This window comes from Sinocyclocheilus anshuiensis, unplaced genomic scaffold, assembly GCF_001515605.1.
Source record: "Sinocyclocheilus anshuiensis isolate Anshui unplaced genomic scaffold, SAMN03320099.WGS_v1.1 scaffold328, whole genome shotgun sequence".
In the NCBI taxonomy this organism is placed as follows: domain Eukaryota; kingdom Metazoa; phylum Chordata; class Actinopteri; order Cypriniformes; family Cyprinidae; genus Sinocyclocheilus; species Sinocyclocheilus anshuiensis.
The window spans coordinates 2,199,487-2,222,209 of record NW_015558621.1 but is presented as its reverse complement, the minus strand read 5'-3'; the positions used below and the strand labels follow the sequence as shown (position 1 = coordinate 2,222,209).

Below are 22,723 nucleotides of genomic sequence, written 5' to 3'. Positions count from 1 at the left end.
CCCAATTTTAAGTTCATCATGGTGAAGTTGGACATTCTGGCGGTGATTGTAAGAATGATAAATGCATGTTGATGTCATATAATATTGTCTTGAATAAAATATGCCTATTTTCCGATGTTTCTCTTTCTTTTTGGCATTATCGCCTGTGTAGATTTCATGATGGTAAGTTTAATTTCCTTAATTATAACAATTGCAGCGTTGTTTTTAAACTTGTAGTCAAGCTATAACGTATTTGATATTTATCATGTATGACTAAAATCATGCAGGGATTAAAAATGAATTCTGAGCAAAAATTTTACGTTTTTTTTTTTTCCCCTTTCTGGTAGCCTGCTAGTTCGGAGGTCTCTTTTGGCCCGTTTTTAACGAAATAAAAATAACTGTTAACATATAATAAATAATTATTCATTTAGAAGCAGGCTAATTTAAATTTCATTTTTGTATTGTAATTTTTATAATTTTTATTTTATTAATCAAAATACAACGCCCACAGTATAATATTAAGTGTTGGGCTGAAAGATGCAAAAAGACCTGTACGGGGGCTATGTAAAATATTTTTTGCAACTTACTAGGTTTATCATTTGTCATTTTTTCCCCCGATAATGTCGATAATCGTCTGTTACCTGACTGTTGACATCGACATCACGATACTTAGGAGACATCGTTGATATACGATAATATCGTCATATCGCCCAGCCCTAGTGCGCTTTGTGCTTGTCCTGAACCTCGCAGCTGCGGTTAAATGCACTTGCATCTACTTTTATGATACGAAATTGATGTAAACAATCAGTTATGTTTTCAGAACAGGACAAAACATCTGATATGTCGAAATAGATCTGTGTATTAGTGTGAATGCAGCCTATTAAAGCTGCCACTGTCCATGATCTCATCAGTAATAATCAAATGGCAAAAAAAATAAAAATAACTATGATTAGCCTATCTGTAAACTTTCGGATACTTAAAGCACTCCCAGATAATGAAAGTGCTTTTTGTTTATGCCTTGTAATTGTATTTTCCCCATTTATTACTTTATATTTGCTTGTATGATTTAAAAGCTATATTTACTTTTAATTCTTAACAATAATTAATCAATTATATATTAATTAATATAATATTAATAAGTAATTAATTAACAATTATTTTAAAAAGTAGCCTGCTTATATAATTGAATAAAAATGCACAAAATAAATTTGATATAATCTTGATGCATCGTGATATCGAATTGAATTGAATCGTTGACATGATAACCGTAATCAAATTGAATCGTGAAACCAGTGCCGATTCACACCCCTAAGTTTTCCACAGCAATCCTTCAGTTTCACAGGATTGCTTTTTTAACCAATGAGCTCTCCACGACCTCTGAGATCACAGAATAAAGATTTTTGAAAGATTTTAGATAGACCAATTTGCTAAAGAATCACAAACATAAAGGAAGAATTGTATAAACTTAAATCAACTGAGCTGGACGATGACATCACTGAATTCAATGATGAACTGCCTTTAACTTAAAAATGAGTGTTTACTATTGTCATTTTGCATTATTGACACACTATTTTCCTAATTAATGCTGTTCAGTTGCTTTGACACAATCTGTATTGTTAAAAGCGCTATATAAATAAAGGTGACTTGACTTGACTTGACAAACTGATTTGTGAACCATTCTTACTAACTAACTGAAGAGAACTGACTGAGCAATTAATTCACAAACCAAAAACTATGGCTTACTATCAAGTTTTACTCTACACAAGAGCAGATAAATATTTTACAGAAAAAGTAACTTCCATGAGCTTTCCCAAGTCTAAAAAAAACACACCAGTTTTTGGTATTTCCATGACTGAGGGAAGCCTTGATTCACTATCTAAATAATGATCTCCACCTTTGGGAATTTAAGGAAATGCTGTAGCTACCTTAATGATTCACATGTAGAAAGCAATCGTGTCATTAATTCAATTGCTTTTCCAACGGTGTAAATTTAGAGCTGCTACAACACCGAAACCAAATACTTAAAAAAAAAACAGCACAATTCAGTTTAGGAACATTTCCTACAAAAAAAAAAGAAAAACTGAGAAAAACATTTGTAGCATTTGTAATAGAGTAAAACGAGGAAACTGGCTGAACGTCTTAACACCTCTGAATGAATATGTCTGCAAGGCAATTCATACTTCATGTCTAAAATATGATTCACTTACCCAATTCAAAGATTTCAAACCCTGCTAAATAGTCTGCCGTTATGCCATAAAACCAGGAGTCTCAACCAGGCTGGTGGGCATCATATAAGTTACCAACCCTTGAAGTGCTGAGCTGAGAATTTGTGGGATCGCATCTTGATTTTGTTTTGCTCTTCTACTGTAGAGAAGGAAATTTACAGGCCTGTCACCCTTATGCAGCCAGAGGCCAGAACTGGGATTAATCCAACCTGTGGTGGTGCCTATGGATCACCATAAATCTTCCCTGATTTAAATTGGAAAACTATGTATGTCGGTATACATCACTGGCATAAAGCACGTGCTGCCGCCCGCAGGTCTGCCTCGCTAAAATATGCAAACCTAGTATTCTGCGATCGTGTCCGTGTGTGCCGGTTTCATGCCTTCATGTGCATGCATGTAGGGCACAATATTTATGGGCAGTGTGGTGGCTTACACATTTGCATTATAAATCTCAATTACACTGCATTATTTGCTCAGCACTGTGCTCAGATGAAATCCTCACAAGTTGCCCCTGCAGAATCTGCTCGTAAATTCTTAATAAACTGCAGTGCAGACCTTTGTGTGGCAATGACCTAAATCCTGCATTCTCCTCATCTATGCACTACACTAATTTCTTTAAATTTTAATCGAGCTCTGTTCCAGCCATTAAACTGATTATTAAACCGGCCCAAACATTTCTGGCAGCATCTGCGATGATCCAAAAACATCTACATACAACAGCTAGATGTTGTGAAATGGATTCAGAAGGCCTGATTCTCAGACAAGACGCACCTCCCGCTGATTTTTAAAAGGCCTCTCTGTACTCATCAACGAACACCCACACTATCCGCTTGGTTACCGCTGTCTTGTTTGCATCCTTGGTTGGCCTCCAGATGCAGAGGAGTATGTTTTGTCACATCCTCATTTTGATTAGTTAGGTTTAAGTAGTCGAGCTTGCTGCTAGGATGCATTTGTGAAGAGTTACGCAATACAATCCATGCTTTCAACATTGATTTTTTTCCCTCCAAAATCTTAATTCCCCCATTCTGCATCATCTTGTTTACCTGTACAAGATTTCTAAAGAATGCTGTTTTTGGCATATTCAACTTTCACTGATATTTTTGGCCTATCAACACATGGCGGCTCTGTTGTGGTGTCTGTTGGCAATCTCAGATGTAACAAAAGTACATGACATGACAAACTAGACGAGCAGTCAGGAGTGATGCTATAGCCCACCGCTGTGTATTCTGTGGCAGGGCTTTGAAATGACAAAGAGAGGAAGGAGGGCAGAGAGTAGGGGGAGGAGTGCTACAATTATTTGCTTTCCATCCCTCCGCAGGCTCTTCTGAATCTGATGATTCATCCTTCTGTATAAGAAACTGCTTCCCTTTGTTCATTTTTCGGCAGTTAGCCTCTGGCAGCCTCATCTGCACAAGAAGGTGTGAGGAGCAGTCTAAATATAGTTTGGCATAAACATATAAAAGAGAAAAAGAAAGCTGCCACCTGATAATTATGCTGCTAATTAAAGACGAAGCACACTTAAAGGATTCAGGTCTCACTTGGGGCTTTCCATCCCTCATTCCTTTCCCTTTATCTTCACCTACTGCCCTTAATTCCTCTATTTGTAGGCAGGACAAGAGGAGGGGGGACCAATCGGGACTGGGCTGCATGTCAGGAGTTGCTCACACCTGTTTAAAAGCAGGGGTCACACTAGGACAGACATCTCCTCCCACAACCAATGCACTTGCTAATGCATACAGCAATCCCTACTTACACTCACCCAGCATACAAAATGAATTTTGTCAAGTACTAAATATGAATAAAAACTGTCTGTTCTTGAGACTGGTGTAGAGAGATGAAGACTTGCTTGTTTCACAAATATGCAATGACAATCTAAATTCGGAGAGATTTAAAAAATAAATAAATAACTGAAATTTTATATTCAAATATTAAAATATAACAGTATATAATAAAAACTATGTAAAAAAAATATTAGTAGCACTAGTAGTAATACATTTATTTTTGTATTACTAGTTACAATATTGTTATTAAATTATATATTTAAATAAACTGTTAAAAAAAACAAGAATAATACAAAAAAATTTAAATTATGAGCAGTGAAATCTCATCACGCCTGTCTTTGGCACGTGTCGTGAAGTTCATTTTAAATGCGTCCTACATGCAAATCAAACCCATTACTCAACAAATTGGCAGGTTCAGTATAATGGACACCGTTTACAAAACATAATGCATTTTCATTTATGTGCCAGTTTGTGCAGATAAGCAAACAAACACAGACACACACACAAGCACCTGCACAGTACCCATCTGTTTTCTGCAGGGGATATCATTGTATTCACAGCACTGAATAAGAAACATCAAAGACTTTGCAGGACGTGGCTGTCTATGAAAGCTTTCACCATCTCTGAACTGGACATTTAGTATTCCTCTCCAATTGGGTCGGCATAGGTAGCATTACTACAGACTTGAAACGTGGAGCTGCTTCACGTCGGATCAAAGTGCAATCTAAATAAAATATCAAAAGTGCAGAGCTTCGGTTTGCATGAAGGCTGCTTATTATGCAAGTTTATGTTAAAGGAATCTTTTTGAAGGCACACTGCAGATGTTCACAGGCACGCCTAATTAACAGCCATAACCATGCGGCAAAATAGGATAACGCCGCGTATCTTTACATTCCCTCCCTGGGTGCTGCACTGCGCTGCATGGGCAAAACGTGCTTGCAAATGCATGAACTCAAGAAATTAACATCTAGCGTGACCCTGAGCTTCACAAGTTCTCGCCGCTAACCCTTTAGCTTAATGCAGTTCAAAGTGTAAAAGCTATTGACACATCAAACTGGTAGTCTGCATGCTGCATGGTGATGTTAGCACAGCGTGACGTACTCTTAATTAAATGACAAACAGAGGAGAGGCCTTCGTGGAGGGATGAGTGATGGGTGATGATTCTGCCATGCAAAACCCCCTTCCCGAGCTCACAATATCACTTTCAACAACGCTATTGAGAAGAAAAAAAAAAATCTAAAAGAACCATTGCAGCACATACGCCAGTTTGATGTTTACTGGAAATGTTCCCATATTATTTTCACGAAGCCTGTGAACCTGTCATTGTCATTCAGCTTCAAGAATAAGAAGAGCTTTCCAGGAAAATAAGTGTCGGACTACAGGGATTGGATTTACAGACCCGCAGTGCCGTCTTTTGCATCATGGTCTCAGTCACAATTTTTCGAAAGGTGCTGGGAAAAAGCCAGGTATAGGAGTTGGCTGGGAGATAAATTATGCACTGTTGCGTTTCACTGGAGTGCTTCATAAGGATTAAGATTCTTAAATGAAAAACAAGAGCATGGACAATTCACCAAGAGAAGAGATCTTTTTTTCCTGCAAAACAGATTTGAGTTCAACTTACTTGATCCGCAATAGCGCGGCCCAGCTTGTCCATTCTTGATCCGGCTTCAGCAATCTTCTTCGCAGCACTAATCACATCAGAGGTGTTTTTGAGTGGTCCTTTACCCCTGGGAGAAAAAAAACAGCAGTTTCATTCACAGTTACTGTTCTGTGTGCAGTCTTATGTGACGTGCTAGTGAGTATGTGCGAGCATGGGTGATACATATCAAAACGTCAACACGTTCAACAGATAAGAATGGCTGCTCATATTGACAAGGTTGATGAAAAAAACAGGTTCTTGTTTCACAGCCTCACACTCACAGGAACAGCATGAATAGGGCTTTTTGGGCAAGACGAGATCAATTCGCTTCCAATTGATTAATCTCATTAAGGAGGAACATCCCTCTCCAACACGCTTCCATTCACTAGTAGCTTGAAGACTTCGAGGGGGGTACGAATGAACGAGATACGCATAGACAGACAGATGGTGTGAGCTAGCAGCAGCTCCCACCCACTTCTGTGATGTCTGGTCAGCTTCCTGGGGTCACTGCCACTTCAGTTCATTTAATAGTTCTGGCCTCATCCATCCCAGCTCACCCCCCCACAGCTCCCTGGTTACGATCAGGCCAGCCATTTGTCAGTTCTGTGTGCCCACAAGGGACTGCAGGGCACAGTTGGCAAGTGGCGCAACCTGGATTCAAAGCTGCTCTCTTCAGGCTAAACTGAACAATCCAACCCACAACAGATGGAATTTTGTGTTTTTGCTCTCTCTCAACACTCACCCCTCCCTATTACTCTCTCTCTCTTTCTGTGCCGTTCAGACAGGGTCCTCCTGGCAGCATTGCATCTATCAGAACAGTCACAGGAATTCACTAGAGACATCTCAAAAAGAAAATGCACCCCACAAAGAGCAACCAACACGTCTAACATTTTGAAACACAAAGGACAGGTTATTTTGATGTTGCTTTGGTGGTGGCCCACCCACAACCTGCCCTAGGTGAGAGTGTGGCCACTACAAGGTGACTGTCGAGCAAGAGTGACTTCATCTCACTTGACAATCCCCACACTCAGATATGCAAATCTGATTGAGTGCCCATGAATTAGCCACTGATACTGGTTCCAGATGGGGGTAGTGCAATTTTGTGTATGTGAGAAAGAGTGTGTGTGTGTGTTTGTGTGTGTGTGTCATAACTGCTCAAGCACTGGACCACAGCATGCACAGACAGGTGGCTCCAAAATATGTGACACGAATCCAGGCGACACATGCTTTATTCATGAGCAGAAAGGGACATAAGCAGAACTGGTGGCAAGCCTCTTCTCTGCAGATATTGAGGCTGGATAAAGGCTCCCGAAATCAATTTCCTTTATAGCATTAACCTTCATGGGACTGTGTACCCATCCAAGGTCGAGGGGCAATAATTTGGGCGTGGACTGAATTAACTTGCCGAGACCTTCACTCAGCACATTTCTGCAGGTGACACATCAGCACCGATTGCCATTTTTCATGCAAATGCAACCAAATCTGTGCAACCACACTGACAGATGTACTGCAGCCTTGTTGCTTTCTTACTCGAGACAATGACAGAATTCTGGGGGCCTTCAACAAGAAGCATGAGTGTCACCTTCAATGAAAACAATACCATTCTCCTGCCAAAAACACAAAACAGCCGACAGATACATCATGTTTAGGGCACTAATGAAAATAGTTGACGAACATTTTAATGAACATAATAAATATATGTTATTAATAGGTAATGATAACTTTTGATTAAAGTTTTTTTTAAATAAAGTGTTTTTTTGTTTTTTTTTTAATTGTAAAAATGCAGAAAGTTTTCTGTAAGGGGTAGGGATAGGATTAGCTTATATAAAAACAATAGAAGTCTATGTAATGTCCCCATTTAGATGTGTGTGTGTGTGTGTATAGTTTGCATTCCCTATGTTTATTTTTTATATATAGTAATATAGTAATATTAGGGCTGTCAATAGATTAAAATTTTTAATCTAATTAATCACACCCTTTTTCTGTGATTTCACACTTCATGAAATTAAGCACAGACCATTTATCTTGTTTCAAATGTTTATTTTGTCATCATTTGCTATATCCAGCAAAGTAAACCAAAAGATTCAAGGGTGGTTCTCAAAAATCTGTATTTTCTGCAAGCTTTTTTCATGATAAATATAGATGTCTTTCCAAAAAAGGACACTTTTAAAAACTCCAAAAGGACACCAAAGGACCAAATGATATAAGGAGCCCATATAAGCACTACAGCTGTGTGATTTGGGGGAAAATATCAAATTGCGATTTTTTTGACAGATATTGAGCATAGACCATTTATCTTGTTTCAAATGTTTATTTTGTCATCATTTGCTATATCCAGCAAAGTAAACCAAAAGATTCAAGGGTGGTTCTCAAAAATCTGTATTTTCTGCAAGCTTTTTTCATGATAAATATAGATGTCTTTCCAAAAAAGGACACTTTTAAAAACTCCAAAAGGACACCAAAGAACCAAATGATATAAGGAGCCCATATAAGCACTACAGCTGTGTGATTTGGGGGAAAATATCAAATATCGCAGGCTTTGCGATTAGGAAATCGCAACGTCTCAAATCGCGATTTCGATTAGATTTCGATTAATCGCACAGCCGTAATAAGCACATATGAAAGAAAAAAAAAATCAGAATTTTATAGTATGTGTACAGTGCAACAGCAATGAACTTTTTTTATATTTTAGAGAAGTCAAGTTGCGATACCGAACAGGACCACATGGAGATGGCAAAAAAAAAACTAAATCAACTGCCTGCTGACTGCATATATCTACTACAGCAGTGGTTCTCAAACCTCTCCATAAAGTAACCCCAGCCCTGCACATTTTATATATCTCCCTATATCTGACACACCCACTTCAGGTCTTGCAGTCTCCACTAATGAGCTGATGAGTTGAATCAGGTGTGATAGATGAGGGAGACATATAAAATGTGCAGGGCTGGGGGTACTCCAGGACAGGTTTGAGAACCACTGTACTACAGTACACGGATCCATTCAGTATAACTAAACACAACAACATAAACATGACAAATCAAAACATTATCGTGAATGTGTGTGGAAACAACGTGAATGTACAGAAATGTCTGTGCCTGTGCATAAATACAATGGGCGATCAGTGCGTCAAGAGCACTCGTACACTCATTAATATAACGGAATCACGCGTGCTTACTGTATGACTCCTTAACCTTGATTGCAGTTTTCATCCATCAAAACTTTACTAGCGAGACTGGTTATCCAGTCGAGAAAACGTAGTTTGCGTCTCATCTGGCCATACAGTGGTGGGATGTGTTGACAATCCGTTCAGTCTGTACTTCACACAGAACGGTGTCCGAACGGTGTCCTCAGCATGATCCACTTTAAAAAGGGGTCTTGGTTAGCATAGGCAGGGAGAAGCGATAGTCCAAGACATTTTCCATCTCTGTCTCTCTCGCTCACACACAAACACAGACACAGTGTCCTCTGGGAGAGCAGATGGCAGTCACTCTCAGGTGTGCGGCACATGAGCGTGCTCCGTTACACCTAAAATTACCTTTTCCCTGATTCTGTCAGCATACAGTGGAAGAATTCAGGTGACCTTTCCTTGCGCCAACAGCTCCTGCCCTTTGTTGTTTTTAAATCAAATCTTTTTTTAAGGTTGAAAGATTTTGTTCCCTTTCGAACCCTTTCTTTAGGGATCACGTATGATGGAAAGACAATGAGGCAAGCAAATGAGGCAGGTAAAAAGCCCACGAAAAAAAATCCACAGCTGATTTGCTTCCACTGAGAAGGGAAAAAAGGCTCTATGAGACAGAACAGAGTGCTTGTCTCAGTTAATATTAGACCTTACTAATTGATGGCCGATTTAGGTAAATGACAGGGGGAAATTAGGTATAAAAAAATAACAGATTTCACCAGTCTCTCTTTCAATATTCGAAAAGCTTTCCCTCTAAAAAGGCTTGTGCACATTTCATTGCCAATGCAAACTGCCATACAAACCAATATAAAGCTGAAGCACTGAGCCGGGACGCAGTGAAACCGGAGCAATAGTGCATGGCCAGAGAGGTCTATTGAGTTGACTCTAAAAGAGATGTGTGTATGTGTGTGTTTGTGTGATATTTGACAGGCATTCGAGCAGGGAAGAGGGTGGTTTGAGCTCACCTGGTGAAGTCTGTCATCTCCATCATGATCATGCACATTTGCTTGGCCAAAACGATGATGTCATTTCCGCTGTCATCCCACTTGGATACCTCGGCGTCCAGCTTGCTCTTCTCCTCCTGGAAACTGGCCACCTGCTCGGCAATCTTCGCCTTCTGCTCCTGGGATAGCTGAGCCATGATGGCCTGCCAATTCCACAGAGAATCTCATATATAACACACCGCACATAAATCTGCTCACAATACGCTGATCTATGACTGTTAATGAGGTGAAGAGATGACAAAGGATATGCAATTAAAAAAAGAAAATTGATGTTCAATCCTCCTTCCTGCTTCTTTCTTTGCTTCTCTCTTACACCTTCCTTTGTCCTTCTCTCGCTCTCTCTTTCTCCCTCTCATTTCTTGCATGACCGGCCTGGCCCGAGCGAGCAGGAGAGATTTTACAGCTTTGGCTGGTGGCGTATGGGCTATGAAACATTCCTCTAATTCTGTAAAAGGTTCACAACCTTTCAGAACTATGCTGAGCAATGCTTTCTGCAGCCTCAATAGCCCTACAAAACTCGAATGATGAGGCCAGTTGAATATGTGCCACTGCATTCAGCACATCAAAGATGAACAGAAAACGAGCTTGATCTTTTTTGTTAAATAACACGCGTGCCAACTAGCTGTGATGCAATACCTTGACAGGCACAAGGGCATTTTTTGGTCAATTTGAGGCGTCACGCTCATTAATCCCATCTGTCAAAACTCAGTGGTCCGATATATATATATTCATTCATTCTGTTCAAAAGTTTGGGGGCAGCACAACCGTTTTCAACATTAATAAGAAATGTTCCTTTAGCACTAAATCAGAATATTACAATGATTTCTGAGTGACTGGAGTAATGGCTACTGAAAATTCAGCTGTGCCATCATAGGAATAAATTACATGTTAAAAATATTAAAAAAGAAAAGTTATGTTTTATGTTCATTATGTAATATTTTACAATATTACGTTTTTTTACTGTATTTTATCAAATAAATGCAGCCTTGGTGAGCATAATATAAATATATTTCAAATTTCAAATATTTAGAAAACAAAACTGCCCCAAACACAGTAGTGTACACAAAAAAATAATTAATGTTTTTTAATTATAATAATATATTCATTTACGTATATAAATGCACGTGTGTATAAAATTATTTGTCGCTGGATATATGCTGCGTCACACCTGGTTAGGACATGCTGAACAATGATTACCTAAAAAAAAAAAAAAAAAAAAAAACTGCCTTATTTGAAATAAACCTTTCTGGCAAGTTCTCACAAAGAATTTAATTTTTCAGCCTCATAAACTCAATTTTCTCTTTAAATTTGGAGCACCGGCACACACGTGGCACACATTTGTGCATTAACTGAGTGACTGGGATTCCCACTGGAGCTAGGGACTAAATCAAAAGCCTCTGGGGGGGTGGAACAGGAGGCTGGACAGTGATTACAGACTTATATAATCACATTCTCACTCAAGCACAACCTCCACTGCCCAGTTTTCTACAACTCTCTAAACAAAAATACTACTCGCTTCCCCAGCAACAAGGTTCAACGGAAAATGTAAGTCTTCTGCAGCGCTTTTATCTTTAACAAGAGCTTTCTGTTCAAGTCTTGAGCTCTTAAAGTCTCCTGCCATCCCCTAAACGATTAGAGCTGAATATTTTCTCAGTATTTTTTTAGTTTTCATCAACATGCTCACATCACTATGGAAAAGGAGGGTGAGAGGTCTGTAATTATATTCGTGCGAGCTTGGGGAACAAAGAATATGCGAATGGCACAGCTGATGTAAATATGAATAGATGACAGCCTTACACGACCAGGAACAATTCTTATTGACAAAAGAAAATCCAAAATTTTAAAATGCATTTATTAAAAAAAACTTGGGCCACATATTGCTTTCCATTTGTGCTGTCACACAAGGAACTCTGAAGAAGTGCTCGCAGGAAAAGCTAGCACTCTTACTAACAAGATCCCCAAACACAACTTGGTTCCCGTTACCTCTCTCTCACAATGCTGAATTTAAAAAGGAAAACAGGATGCCAATCATCGGCAGTGTCTACCATCACCACAGCTGTGGACTAGAGAATATATTCAAACTAATAACAAAATAATAATAAAAAAATATATATTCCCTGTTCCTTCCAGCTATGTAGGGACGGATTTTCATAAGCATTACCAAGGCAACAGAGGAGGATGTGAAGGGAGGGGTGAGAGAGAGAGGAGGAATGGAGGTAGAGAGGGGGGCGAGGTTTGATGTCTGTTTCGCTGGTGGCAACATCAGGAGCGCTGTTGACACGAAATCAGTACAGAATCTTAAAAACACTGATTCAGAGTTTCTGTGCTATTGGTGATTAACAGTGAAGCAAAGGTGGATTTGGCCGTGATGCTGCAAATCTTACCGGTGAATAAAGCGTTTAGCACCTCGCAACCCTGTCTACGACTCTTTAAATAGATTGTGATAGTTTAATTATAAAAACACTGAAAAAGGAAATTACTAAGTCCCTGGACAGATTCCATACAAGTATCTACAAAGGAACATTACTATCTTGTAATTTTAGGATCACCTTTTGACATCCCTTAGTGGCTCCATAAACTGGCCGACCATGAAACCAAAGCTGTGAACTACAAAAGCCCCAACTCTCACCCGAGCGCTCTGTCCGGCGATGAGCTGATCGTCTTCTGTCTGCACGCTGGTCCTGCTACGAGAATCAAAGTCTTCCGTCTCAAAGTCAGAGTCGTCCAGTTCCTCTGGGGTCTGTGGGGGATATAGAATATAGAAAAGATAAAGAAAAGCATTAGCAAGCTCTTTCAACAACTCAAGTCACTTAGGGACTGCAGCAAAAGCTTAAGGCCATGATATACTCACAGCAAAGTTCTTTCTCGTTGGGTTAAAAAGTAGCACGAAATACCTTTGCCTTGGTATACTGTTAGCAAACAGTGATGCCATTTGGCATTTAGATGAGCTAGTAAATTTTTGCTGTGCGCTTTGCTATTCTTCTTGTCTGGAACGTTCGCTTAGGCAAGTTGTTTCAAATTCTTTAAAACCGTTCTCATACTGTAAATAAAATGTTACATTTTCTAAATGTTAGTAGTGATGCCACTCAATACTGATAAGTTGTGGATGATTGCCTCTGCTAAGAGATTGCTTAAAGGGATAGTTCACCCAAAAATGAAAATTCTGTCATAAATTACACACCCTTGCGTCGTTCCAAACCTGTAAGACCTTCGTTCATCTTCGGAACACAAATTAAGATATTTTTGATGAATTCTGAGAGCTCTCTGACCCTCCCATAGACAGCAAGGATCCTTACACGATCAAGGCTCAGAAACGTAGCAAGGACATTGTTAAAATAATCCACGTGACATCAATGGTTCAACTGTAATTTTACGAAGCTACCAGAATACTTTGTGCGCAAAGAAAACAAAAATAATGAATTTATTAAATTTGTCTCCTCCGCGTCACCCTATAGCACCATTTTAGAGCGTATCATACGTAAACAACGTATGCAACGTATGTCCACGGATACGTTGTTTACATTCAGATCAAAGCGTAAACAACGTATCCGCGTACGGTGCTGCTGATACAGAACAGCATACATATGTGACACTCTCCAAGTCCTTGCTACGTTTCTGAGCCTTGATCGTGTTAGGATCCTTGCTGTCTATGGGAGGGTCAGAGAGCTCTCAGAATTCATCAAAAATATCTTAATATTTGTTCAGAAGATGAATGAAGTAGGGCTGGGCGATAAATCGATAACGTTAATTATCGCACAATATAAATTTCCTCGATAAACGATAACAAGTGGTCGATACATTTTCTATATAATGTTTATGAGGCAAAGGTGAAACGAAAGAGCGCAACTCATTTGAAGCGCGTCACTCGGACCGTTTATCCGCTTGGATCAAAGTTTAAACGGCGGTACGGCGCAAGCTTCACTGGAGCAGATGTGTTCACTCGCTGATGAGTCTCGATCAAACGGTGCTGTGAGTTCCAGTGTGAAGCGCTTGCATTCAGCGAAGAACACAAATAACTGTTTACAGCCAGATGAAACCGCGCTGACACAGGAGAAACACTGTGCTCAACGATACAGTTAGAAGACTTTTTAATCTACAAATTGCCATCATTTACCATAGATTTACTGTAGTAGCACTAACTGCACCATGGTATTGTGTCAGAAATGTGGGTATTTGTGTCGAATTTATATTATTAATATAGACATGGTTTAAATGTATTGAAGGAGGAGTAATGAAATATAATTACAATTTTTTTTTTGTGATTAAACTATAGCATTTATACTACATTTATTTAGACTAGCTATTGTTCTTCATACAAAGACCTAAAAACCATATTACATTTTTACCATGGTATTGAGGTGCTATATTTGTGGTTTTAACTGTGATTACCATGATCTAAATGTATGCTACTATAGAAGACCAGTGGTTAATTAAAAAAAAAAACTCAAACAGTCAGAATAATTAAATTTCACCATATAAAAATGAGGTTGCTACAATACTTACGTTCACACTGTCAGTTTTTGGGATTGACAACTGCATTTTCTTTACAGGTGTGAGTCTCGAAATTCACACAGCAGCTTACAGTTGTGTTTAGAATACTGTCTGTATGAACGTGCAACGGGAGTCAAGCCCGTATTCCTTACTAGTAACCATAGTGACAGTGACCAAAGTAAAATCAAAGATGGCGACGTCCATAAAACTGAAAATCTTATCACTTTCTGACACGACAAGAGTCCAATCGAGCCGCGAGTTCTTTAGTCAAATCTTCATTAACCGACAGCAGCTTTTAAATTTGGGTGGAGAGCGGAGCATTTGAATCGTGCGCAGAACACAAAACTGACAGGAGCTTCTCCGGTGGAAAACTGACCAGATCTAAAACGTTCAGATGACACGCAGCTCATTTCTCCATCACTGTAAGTTACCGAAAACACGCATGAAAACATGTAGCACACGGTAGACGCGCGTTTGTGCGGCAGAGCCGCTCTCTCTCGCACAGTATGATGTGACAGACAACTAGTTGTCCAGTCCTGTTCCGTTCACACAGTGCGTGTGCTCCGAGAATGCGGTTGTGAGTCCTGAAAATTTACGGGTGTGAGTTCGGTTACAGAATGCGGTTGTCACGCCCGTAAATAACCGAACTGTGTGTGAACGTAACCGTATTAAGGACTCAAAAACAGGACTGACAACCGTATTCTGCTGCTGTGTGAACGTGGCCTTACAGATATTACTGATTTTGATAATGAACAAATCTACATCTGCATCCTAACTTAAGATACTATTAAATGTGTATTTCTAAGAAACAAAAAAATATATAATATTATTAATATTATCAGGCAACACAAACTCGTTTACAAGTTGAAACTATTACTCAGAATGTGCAGAACTATGAATTTTTTTTTTTCTATTAAGATATTTATTTTGTTAAGGAAAAATGATTGGATAAGTGTAAAGAATTCAAAAACGTGAAGTGTTTGTCGTGTTCTGGCCATAAAGAATAGTTTAAAACCACAATTAACGGTCTGATTTTTACAACTTTCACATTGGATCAAAAATCTGCCTGAAAACTTGAAATAAATAAAAATGTGACATTTATCGTGATAATTATCGATATCGACTGATACGAAAAAACATTATCGTGATAATTTTTTGGCCATATCGCCCAGCCCTAGAATGAAGGTCTTACAGGTTTGGAACGACATTAGAGTGAGTAATTAATGACAATTTTCATTTTTGGGTGGACTATCCCTTTAAGTGATCCGAGCAGTTTTTAACATTGCTATGTGGTTGCTAGGTGCATTTCTAATAATATTCTACTCCCTGGATAGGTCCGAGAACCTCCTTCAATGCAACAAAAAGTGATGTGTTGAAGCGTAACACTTGGCCTAAGTAATTTTAATAAACTCCAACCTCAAATTATGAGCAATTATAATAGTGATACTTTCCTTAGCAAGCACTCCAAGCATAAAAAACCTACCTATGCATTTTTAAAGCAAAAACGTAATGGTGGAAGTTTTAGCAGTAAAATGTTTCTACTGGTCAGCTGTAAAGAGAAACAGAATGATCTGGCGCACCAATGCAGCGAGTACACCACGTTTTCCCTGTACTGAACTGAACTAACTCTCTTTCTCTCAAATCCCTGCACTGAATGCCAAACATGCCTCTTATAACTCTACTGCTCTATTAGTATGCACTTGCGAGCAGAGGGACCTGTTTGCAGAGGGAAATGGTGGAGAATGGGGAGGGGTGGCAGGGGGGAAGAGCCCTCATTGACAAGAAAATGCATTTCAGCTTGATAGGAGAAAGAACGAGATGTGAGAAGATACGGATGTATTATTTCGCCAGTGCTGCAAGCCGTGCTTATCCGACTGTCTGTACAATCCATTTATGAGGAGATTCTGACTGGCTCACGATGCAGCTGCTCCAATAATAGACACCTCAAGTATCCCAAAACTCTGCCTGCTGAAGATGACATCAAAACAACATACAGCCAAACAAAGTCAGTCAAGGTGTGGACGATACTTTAGAAGTGCCCAGGCTCATCTCTTACCATGTTTTGCTGTATCTAGAGAATCACACTGGTGCAAAAATTTGGATTTTAGGGTAAAAGCGCTAAAATTTAAAAGTAATACTTGTCGCTAGCAGGGTTGTGAAAACGCTTTTTGAAATCTTATTTAACTCCCGAATTTAAATATAAGTAAACAAAAAGATTAAGATTTCTATTTCAAATAAATATTCCTCAGTTGAACTTTCTATTCAAAGAATTCTGAAAAAAGTGGTTTTCACAAAAATATTAAACATCACAGCTGTTTCTTGAGCATCAAATCAACAGTAGAATGATTTCTAAAAGATCATGTGATTTTTAAATTGTAATTTTTTACAATATTCCTATTATTTTTTATCAAATAAATGCAGCCTGGGTAAGCAAAAACATGCTTACTCTTGCTTAACTTTTGAACAGTATTGTGGATAGAAGCTTTATTTAAAACGTGCATTTAGTTTATATATATTTTATGACATTAATCACATTAACTTTGTCGATCAACTTAATATAACACTTCATTTCCAAGAATGCATTACCTCTCTTGAATTTCATTTCCATAAATTCCTCTTCCTTTCAGTTCCAATTCAACTTCCTGTGTGATGCCACCCATTAAATTCAAATTCCAACCTATGAACTACAAGGAAGCAAATTCTGGGAATTCTAAATTTTGCACAACCCCAGTCGCCAGTGTAGATCCACCGTGTGCCGAGTGATGGAAACCACAGACAGCTCAAAAATATCTACCTTGCCATCCAAGAGAATTCATCACATCTATAAACTAGGGCAGTAGTGAGCAGGCATTTGAATAAACAGTCTAAGACGCCTGAAGCAGTGTAGGTAAGGTGAGGTGCCTTTGCAGGCTACAGTAACCGCTCAGCAGCTATGAGGATCTGTGCTAAGGAAGGGCCATTAGTACGGCCGGCCGGCAAGGACTACGAGTGCAGTACTTACCGAGGTTAAAGACTCTGTCCATCTTAAGTAGCCTAAGCCGCACACTTGTCTCTTCCAATCGAGGATTTCCTGTGCGGTGGAGAGGTTGATGCCCACTGGGCACTAGTGTTGGCTGATTGGCTAGCGCTCAAGCTCTGTTTAAACATATGAGCTTGACATGGCATTCGTGTGGAGGGAAGCAACTTGAAAGTCAAACATTAAAGAACTTTTTATTTTTTTTGCTATCTCAATGTCTGCAGGATGTATTAAAACAGTGCCCTCTAACAAACCCCAGCGATCACCAGACCTTTGGGCGGTTTTCTTATCGGTTCGGGTGAGTCGTCTCAGAACAAGGGCCCTGAAGCGTTTAAAAATACAGTCGGAAAGGAACAAAACAAGATAGCAAAGATCACGCCTCTCCTTTCGACCCAATGCAGGCATAAAGCGTTTCAGCGTCGGGGGCAAGTTCAACACTCATGTTAAACCAACAGCAAACAAATAGATCCTGTCTGCCAAAAGGCCTTTTGTTTTAACCATTGAATCAATCTAGATAACTAGAGAAGGAAGTCTGGAGTGGAAAATGAATGAGGCACTAGAGCTCTCCTAGGATTTGAAAATAAAGGGGAAAACACTAATTAAATCCCCTTTCTAAAAAAATCAATTGCGTATTATAATGCAAATAAAGTGTAAAGGATCTTAAACCCCATCTAATTTTGTGTTTATTCTAATTTAAACCCTCTGTTATTAATGAATATTTTGGAACAAGTCAGATAGTTTCTTCTGCATCAAACTAGTCGATGCGAATCGTCTTGCTACTTGACATTTGAAAAGAGAAGGTTGGTGGATGTATTCAAACAAAGTATGCAAGTACAAAGGCGGCAAAGAAATATGATGCGATTACAATTATCAATAGCAAATACACGAGTGCGTATATGTGCCACCCAATTTCCGGAGGCCTTTTAATCGAATGCTACTCTGGCTTCATTATCCGGGTCGTGACCGCACTCTTTGCTTTAACTAAAGGCGCTAATACATTCCAACACACTTCCTCACAAGCCAATTATTCAAATTCAGTGTATATTATCTTCGCAATTAATTGAAAACTCATTAGTCTGGAACTACGAAAGACTATATTTGCCTCAATTAATGCCTTTAACCTAGTTGTTCCGGTGAAGTGGAGTTAAGGGTCTGTGCGATTCCCTGCACAGCAAGAGCGGACTGTTGTCTGCTTATTGTCAGACTGTTAGCTAACGCTTCACTGCAAGCTAGCAACCATCTGTCCAATGTTACAGTTCAGCTCAGGGATAGACCATTAACCCTCAGAAAACTACAGCTCTGGTAATAGTGCACATGGAGAGGGAAATCTGTTCAATTAGGTTACCATTTGCCCAAAACAAATTCACAATTAGTTTCTAATAAAGCGGCACATATATCCACACCAGCCTTTTCATTTTTTTTCCTCTCAAGCACACATTCAGTTTAAGTGCAGTATTATTCTGAGTTATATATATATCCTCACAGAGCAAACCACCAATTAACCCTGCCCTCTTCTTCCCTCTAATCCCGAAAGAATTTTGATATACTTAATTGGAGTTTACCTCAATATTACGAGCTCTTACAAATGGGGAAAAAAATGGAAGTGATAAAAAAAACACATAGAAAGGTCATAAAATTCAGAGTGCACTGGAAACCTGTGTGGGTGGCATAGATGAAGTAATAAACTCTTTAACTGCTCTTTTAAAAGAATAGATGAAAAATGCATCCAAAAAAAAAAGAGAGAAAAAGTAGTAATTTACTCACAATCATATCATTCCAAAATTGAACTGAGTCTTATGTGAAATACTATAGATGTTAGGCAGAACATCCAAGCTGATCTTTTCCATACAGTAATTCAGTCATATTGACTCATTTTAATGTGCTTTTTTGGTGCATTTTTTGTAATAGTAATCTGCCCTTTTGTTGTATGGAAAACAACAGCTTACATGATCTGCCTACTACCAGTGTAGTTTCAAGTGAGAAAGAAAACAGTACAGGGTTCAAACAACCCGAGGATGAGATTTTTTTCTAGGCAAACCTTTTAAAATTGGGAAGAGAAACTTTTTTCTATTTAAAGGTTTCTGCTCACCCTGATCATAAGCACAGCCTTCCTGATGTCCCTCACACCATCGTATACTAGACGCGAGGCATCAATGAACTCGTTCTCATCCACTGGCTGGCTTGGGTTGGTGCTGAGAGCCTCCACGGCTGCCTCTACCTGCTCAGTGAAACGTGGCATCACTGTAAACACACACAGAAAGGACAAACAGTAAGGTCAGAAACACAGCAAACCAAGAGGAAAAAAAAAAAAGTGATTTTGCTGGAAACAATTCCGTTTCAACTCAGCAAATATAAGTGAGCTGAAGTACAATTCAATAAAGACATTCTGCCTGTAGAAATATACAATTTCATATATTCAAATTAGATTTGAATTGAATCGACACGTCCCCCCATCTAACTTGGAACGCCTGAAACAGAGCTGAGTAAATGCAGAAATTCACGGTGAATGTGTTGCTGGATTTTAATGACTGCTCAAGGCAACTTTTAATCAGGCTTTACTTGACTGCGAGAACGGCAGATGAGTACACTTAATCCAGAGGCACCTTTAAATGAATCAATCACAAGACAGGTGGCAGCAAGACCTCAAAGCCACACAAACTCTCTCTGCATGCAAAGGCTATGGGAACTGGAGACCTTTTGAGGGTTGCTTCCTACGTGTTTTGTGGATGGCATTTACCAATTTATTCCCAAAGGATATTTAATGACAACGACTGTGTGCAACACAAATGAATACCATCCGGCCTGGAGACCACATTTAGAGCTTTGTGCTTAATGAACCAAATGAGAGGTTTTTAAGCAGTAAACCAAACAAACAGACTGGCTGTTAAAAAATGCAACTGGATTGAGATGGTGATTGCAAAAAGCATTCATGGCTAGAATATGGTTTCTGCTTCTAGCTTATCTCTGCTGCATTTCATGCTAAATTTTGGGCTGAACAAGCACTAGGGATATTTATTCAGACTGGGCCATCTGATACCAAACCTTCATGAAATTTGGTTGGCTGATTCACCTGTTTCAGCATGATCTATAGCAGTTTGCCCAACCACTTCTTGAAGCCGGCCCTCCAGCCACGCACCACCTCCCAGCCACAAAATAATAGTCCCTCCCTATAGGCGCTGAACACATCTACATTAATACTCATTCTCATTCACAATTTAGGACTGCACTGGGGAGTACAGTAGCAGGAACAGATTGAATAGGAAGATGTACATCGGAAATAAGTGAATACTTGGAATTTGCATTAACAAAAGGTTTTCGGTAAGCCTTGAGGCTTACAGGGCATGAGGTTTAACAGTAATTAAAGCAATCGTTAGTGACATAACATCCTCTTCTTTGCCAGTATGGCCCAGCTATTTGTTTTAGCGCAAAGCTGAACGGTCACCTGTTTCAGCATGATCTATAGCAGTTTGCCCAACCACTTCTTGAAGCCGGCCCTCCAGCCACGCACCACCTCCCAGCCACAAAATAATAGTCCCTCCCTATAGGCGCTGAACACATCTACATTAATACTCATTCTCATTCACAATTTAGGACTGCACTGGGGAGTACAGTAGCAGGAACAGATTGAATAGGAAGATGTACATCGGAAATAAGTGAATACTTGGAATTTGCATTAACAAAAGGTTTTCGGTAAGCCTTGAGGCTTACAGGGCATGAGGTTTAACAGTAATTAAAGCAATCGTTAGTGACATAACATCCTCTTCTTTGCCAATATGGCCCAGCTATTTGTTTTAGCGTAAAGCTGAACAGAGTACACAAAATGTGACCCAAAATTTCTCCCAAGAGAAAGTCCGCAAATGAACGGGAAAATCGTATGCTTTGTCCCAGAGAAACAAACCATCTCTGTAATTTTAGTCTTAAAAAGGTTCCTGAAGGCATCCGAATGCTATTATGTAACCGCACATGAAAGTAATATTACATTTTATCTACAAGAAAAGAGTAATAGTATGCTTTTATTTTCCTTATAAAGCCAGAGTGCAGATACTGGTCACAGGCAGTGTCTCAAAACTTAGTGAGCTGCCTATCTAGACAGCACTTTTGGCCACAGCCATGTTACGCAACCTTGCGAGGAAGTCGATAAAGTTACTTTTATTTTAAAATCAGCAATCTTGTACCAACACCCTACAAACCCACTCAAGGAAATTCTGGCCCAGATGGCAACAGTGCTATTTTTGGATGCCTTTGCAGCATTTTTAGATATTAAACAAGAACAATAGGATTTTAAATAGAAATTAGTCACACATACATAAGTGCAATCGCCAAAAATAATATTAAATGGATAGTTCTGACTAAGTTTGGATTGGATGAAGCATGTTCAAAGCAGCTGTTAGACCATGATAAATTAAAGGGGTCATATGATGCGATTTCAATTTTTCCTTTCTCTTTGGAGTGTTGCAAGCTCTTGGTGCATAAAGAAGATCTGCACACCGGCGCTCGTCACACACACGGCATCACAGTATGGTAAGGGGTGTAACATTTCCGTCAATATTATAATTAGGGCTGTCAGTTGATACATTTTTTTTTATCTAATTACATGATGTGTCGATTAATTAATCTAATTAATCACAAATTGAATTTGGCTGTAAAAATTACCCACAAAAGATAATTTAAAGCTATTATTGTGTTACATGAGAAAGTATCAAGTAGATATTACAAATAGTAGCTTTAGAAATAAATATTTGATTTGATTCAACAAAATTTATTACACATAAACATAAGGCTGGGCGATATGGCCTAAAAAAAAAAAAAAAACTGATTTTTTTCACAAAAATCCGATTTACGATTTAAATCGATTTTTTCCCCCCTACTTAAAATCAATCTGCAGATGACAAAGAAATTGTTCAAAACAAGTTTTAACTTTATTTTGTTTTGATTTTCCCTTCTGGGATTTGATCTGGATTTCCCCCTTGGGGTTAAAGTGCAAACAGAAACAACAAGCCAAAAAGACAAGATGGCAGGCCCTGCCATTGTAAACAGTGAAAATGCAACATAACGTAACATAACATAAAATGTACATAACATTGTTATCATACCGGATACAGTTTGTAAATGTTTGTAAGACTAGGTTCAGTGGTCTTCACTATTTTTTTCATGGGAGCCGCACTGATAGGGCAAAGTCAATCGGAGAGCCACTTTTACAGCGAAGTATCAAAAGTTACATCCACTTCATAAATAGCATGTCTTTTTATTCTGACTGAGCGCTTCAGAGTTTCACTCTCCGTCAAGCGATCTGTGATATTTTTCAGTTCATTGGAATGGATATGCAGCGCACCGGTGTTTGTGTATTTGGCGTAACGTAAACTCTAGTGTGAAGGCGCACGACTCGCCGTCGCTTTCTCTCACACGCGCA

General features: G+C 39.0%; 1 protein-coding gene across 1 annotated transcript in view; it reads right to left on the bottom strand.

Annotated features, from left to right (window-relative positions):
• Nucleotides 1-22,723, bottom strand: part of LOC107680619 (catenin alpha-1-like) — a 47,130-nt gene that overhangs the window by 21,002 nt on the left and 3,405 nt on the right. The window contains exons 4-7 of the mRNA XM_016476584.1: nt 19,403-19,554; nt 12,436-12,546; nt 9,768-9,949; nt 5,607-5,712 (exon numbers count right to left, since the gene is read on the bottom strand). Coding sequence (XP_016332070.1) covers nt 5,607-5,712; nt 9,768-9,949; nt 12,436-12,546; nt 19,403-19,554 — 551 coding nt within the window. The remainder of the gene's footprint in view (nt 1-5,606; nt 5,713-9,767; nt 9,950-12,435; nt 12,547-19,402; nt 19,555-22,723) is intronic.